This window comes from Entamoeba dispar, genomic scaffold (genome assembly GCF_000209125.1).
Source record: "Entamoeba dispar SAW760 scf_1105229461945 genomic scaffold, whole genome shotgun sequence".
Classification (NCBI taxonomy): domain Eukaryota; phylum Evosea; order Mastigamoebida; family Endamoebidae; genus Entamoeba; species Entamoeba dispar.
Genome location: NW_001854946.1, coordinates 1 through 3629, shown reverse-complemented (window position 1 = coordinate 3629; position 3629 = coordinate 1). Strand labels below are relative to the sequence as shown.

Here is a 3629-nt window from a genome sequence, read left to right as displayed (position 1 = left end):
GGGTTTCATAAATTAGAACTACTTCCAAAACTAAATGCATTGGTTGTACTTGAACTATTATTAAATGGACTAGTAGTATTTTGAGTTTCTTCTTTAGGTTTTTCATTGTTTCCAAACCCAGTAAATACAAAACCTCCAAAACTGGTATTTGTATAATTGTTTTCTTTGACCTTTTTATCTTCCTTATTTTCACTACCTTTTAATCCATCAAATGAAAAGTTGGCAAATAAATTTTTTGAAGATTGTTCTTCTTTAGAAGGTTCATCTTGCTTCTTTTCAGTGGTTCCAAAACCATTAAATGAAAAGTTTCCAAAGATAGAAGTTGAAGAGTTTTCTTCTTTAGACTTTTCTTCTTTTTTCTTGTCAGTAGTTCCTAAACTGTTAAATGAGAATCCTCCAAAAATATTATTTGGTTGATTGTCTTCTTTTGGTTTCTCATTATTCTTGGTTTCATCAGTGCTATTGAATCCATTAAAAGAGAAATTAGTGAAAGGAGTAGAAGTAGTATTAGTTTGTTCCGTTGACTTGTCGTTACCTTTTTTTCCCTTTTCATTTTCACTTGTTTTTTCAACATTAGAAGAAGTACCAAAATTGAGCCCTTTTCCAAAATCAATATTTCCGAAAGAAAATACATTTGATGTATTTTCAGGTTTTGCTGTTTCGTTCTTTCCAAAATCAAATTTGAATCCATCTTTTGTTACTTCAATCTTTTTTTCTTCAACCACTTTTTCATCTTCTAATTTTGCAGTAAGTGCAGGAACTTCTTTTTCTGTTGGAATCGTTGGTTTTTCAAATGAAACAAATTCACGTTTTTGTGGAGTATAATACTTATTTTCAAAAGGTCCACTTTGTGTATCTTCTTTTGTAACTTGTTGTGGTTGCTCTTCTACTTCTTTTTCAATCTTTTCTTTAGGAGGTTCAGCTTGAAGTCCTAGACTACCAAAAGAAAAAGTCCCAGAGGCAAATGGATTTGATTGGTTTTGATTTGTCTCTGAACCAAATGATGAAAGCCCATTAAAATCTCCTTGAGATGGAATTTTAAAGTCTGCAAATGTATTTGAAAATGCAGGAACAGAACTAGTATTTACATTTAACTCTACTGTCTTAGTAGTATCTTTGGGTTTGTCTTCCCTTTCAAAAACACTTTGCCTAACTCTTTTTTGAACAGTAAATTCATTAGAATCTCCAATAGACATTTTTGGAGGTACAGAAATTGGTGCATTGATGAGAGCATCTCCAAATGAATCTCCACCATTAAAACTATCTTTTTTGTTTATAAAAACAGTAAGTCTGTGCCCATCTGTATTTTCTTGAACAACAGGTTTTGAACTACCAATAAGTTCAACAACAGAAGTTCTTTTTGGTTGTTTTCTTAAAATAGGGTTACTTTCTTCTGAGACCTTTTCAGATAACTTTTCATTTCTCAAAGCAAAACCTTCCCATAAATTCGTTTGAGTTTCTGGTTTATTTTCTTCCTCATGAATTCCAGAAAAACTTTCTTCTTGAACAGAAACCTCTTTCTTTTCATCTTTTTTTGATGCTAATATTTGTTGTTCAAGAAGAGACCCATTTGTTATTTGTTCCATTCTTTGTTCTAATTGTTTAGATGACTGAGGTGGGAAAAGAATGTTAAATCTAGTTGCATACTTAGAAAATACAGATTGTCTACTCATAAATTTCGTAATTCTTTATGTTTTTTAGATTTAATACAGAGAAGATGATCATACAAACCTAGATTTCATGAATGATTTTTAAGTTCTTTTGATAAGACTAAAAGCGGGATAAAACTTTATTATTTCTTTTACTATTGAAAACTAGTTTTTGATAATTAACAAACTTATGAGTAACCCACTCGTTAAAATCACATTGAGCAATTCAGTTAATTCTTCTAGTGAAACACTTCTGGATAATAAAGTTGATGGACCTATTACAATTGGGCAAACGATGCAAGCAGTATTAGATGCACAAAATATTGTGAATTCCAGATTGACCGAAATATTAAAACAAAATAAATAATTTGAAATTACTTTTTTTTGTTTATAATTCGTAGAATACATTTTACATTAATTAAAGAGAAATAGATCAGAAGAAGCTAGTACAAGAAAAAGAAATAAAACTTCAATTAAAAATAATAAAATAAAAAACGTCAACAAAATAAGATTGAAGTTCCTTTTCTATTTTATTTTATTATTAGAAAATTTTTCGTTTTGTTCTAAAATGATAAGATTAAAAAAGGATATTAGAACTTGTTATTCAGTTGATGGTTGTTATTGTTCATTGCCATATGTACTTAAAAGAAGATCCTGAGTTACTTGCTGAAGTAACTACAATGGTTAATGCCAGTAGAAAAGACCCAGGTTGTCTTTCATATTCATTTGTAAATGAAGTAACTAATACCACTCATTACATTATGATTGAAGAATGGGAATCACAAGAGATGTTAGATGCACATATGAAAACAACTCATTTTGCTCAATTTGTTAATTTTATGAAGAAAATTTCAACCAAAGAAATGAACATTGAAGTGTTAACTGCAACTAAAGTTTAAAAAAAAAATGAATTTTTTTACTTTTTATTTAAGAAGTTTCTTTTTATTTAAGAATATTAATGAATAACTTTAAAGACAATATCACCTTGTAACATATTTATTGATTTATTTCCATCATTTTTGAAACAAACATAATAAGGTATTTGTGAGTATTTTGGTATTAAATAAACTTTTTTATATTTTATAATAAATGAGTTGTTATCTTCTATTTCTCTTAAAATTAAAATTGGTTGATATGTTAATAATTCATTTTTTTGAATAGAAATAAAAGTTGTGGGTGTTTTATTAAGAGGTTCTAAAGAAGTTCTAAAAGAATAATTAAGATTATACTCTTCTAATGTTCTAAAAATTTGCATATTTTTGTATTGTAAAAAATTTACATAAAGATCTCCATAACGTTGTTTATTTTTTAAAAATATTCCACATTCTTTTAATATAATAAGAGAATTTTGTGTTATGTGTGGTAAATGTAATTGTTTAATATTTCCATTTGGTAATAAAATTGAATAATTATTATCTTCTAATGTAAATACTGAAGTATAAACAATGTCTCCTTCAATAACAAATTGTGGTGATGGTTTAATTTCAATCATAAAATAATATGTTGTAATAAATTTTTTTATTTTTATAATATCTCCTTGTTTTACTCCTTTTTCTATTTGTATTTTTTCATTTCTTTCAGTTTGTTTAGTTTCTATTTTTCCATTTTTAAAATCAAAAAAAATTTCTTTACCATTACAACTTTCTTCTAATGTTATTTCAATATTAATTTGTTTTATAATACTATTCTCTTGTCTTTCTAATTCTATTATTTCTTCATTACTAATTATTAATGTTCCAATAGGAAGATTTCCACTAATAGAGAAAGAATTAATTTGTATTGGTTGGTATTCATATGAAACTTTTTTCATTTGAAAGTAAAATAAAAAAATGAAATTTTATTTTTTAATGAAAAAATCTTAAACTAAAAAAACTCAAATTAAATTACTTAATTAGAAAATTTCATTGTTGATATTTTCTTTTCATATGCATCTGACATTGTTTTAGCAAGATTCCAAACTTCAGAATTAGGTGCATTATA

The 3629-nt window shown here is 26.5% G+C and overlaps 2 protein-coding genes across 2 annotated transcripts, besides 7 other annotated features; both read right to left on the bottom strand.

Annotated features, from left to right (window-relative positions):
• Positions 1 to 5: 5 nt before the first annotated feature.
• EDI_117620 (uncharacterized protein) lies at positions 6 to 1742 on the bottom strand (the record flags this gene model as incomplete). Its single annotated transcript, XM_001739072.1, has 2 exons — positions 6 to 1665; positions 1732 to 1742. 2 exons carry the CDS (start codon positions 1740 to 1742, stop codon positions 6 to 8), a joined length of 1671 nt encoding a protein of 556 aa, XP_001739124.1.
• A 251-nt stretch (positions 1743 to 1993) lies between these two features.
• Positions 1994 to 2045: a sequence feature (AT_rich).
• Positions 2046 to 2120: 75 nt separating this feature from the next.
• Positions 2121 to 2144: a sequence feature (AT_rich).
• A 31-nt stretch (positions 2145 to 2175) lies between these two features.
• Positions 2176 to 2203: a sequence feature (AT_rich).
• Positions 2204 to 2543: 340 nt separating this feature from the next.
• Positions 2544 to 2609: a sequence feature (AT_rich).
• EDI_117610 (uncharacterized protein) lies at positions 2605 to 3459 on the bottom strand (the record flags this gene model as incomplete). Its single annotated transcript, XM_001739071.1, has 1 exon — positions 2605 to 3459. The coding sequence occupies one exon, from the start codon at positions 3457 to 3459 to the stop codon at positions 2605 to 2607; it is 855 nt and encodes a 284-aa protein (XP_001739123.1).
• Positions 2707 to 2740: a sequence feature (AT_rich).
• Positions 3165 to 3259: a microsatellite.
• A 7-nt stretch (positions 3460 to 3466) lies between the features above and the next one.
• Positions 3467 to 3551: a sequence feature (AT_rich).
• Positions 3552 to 3629: the final 78 nt, after the last annotated feature.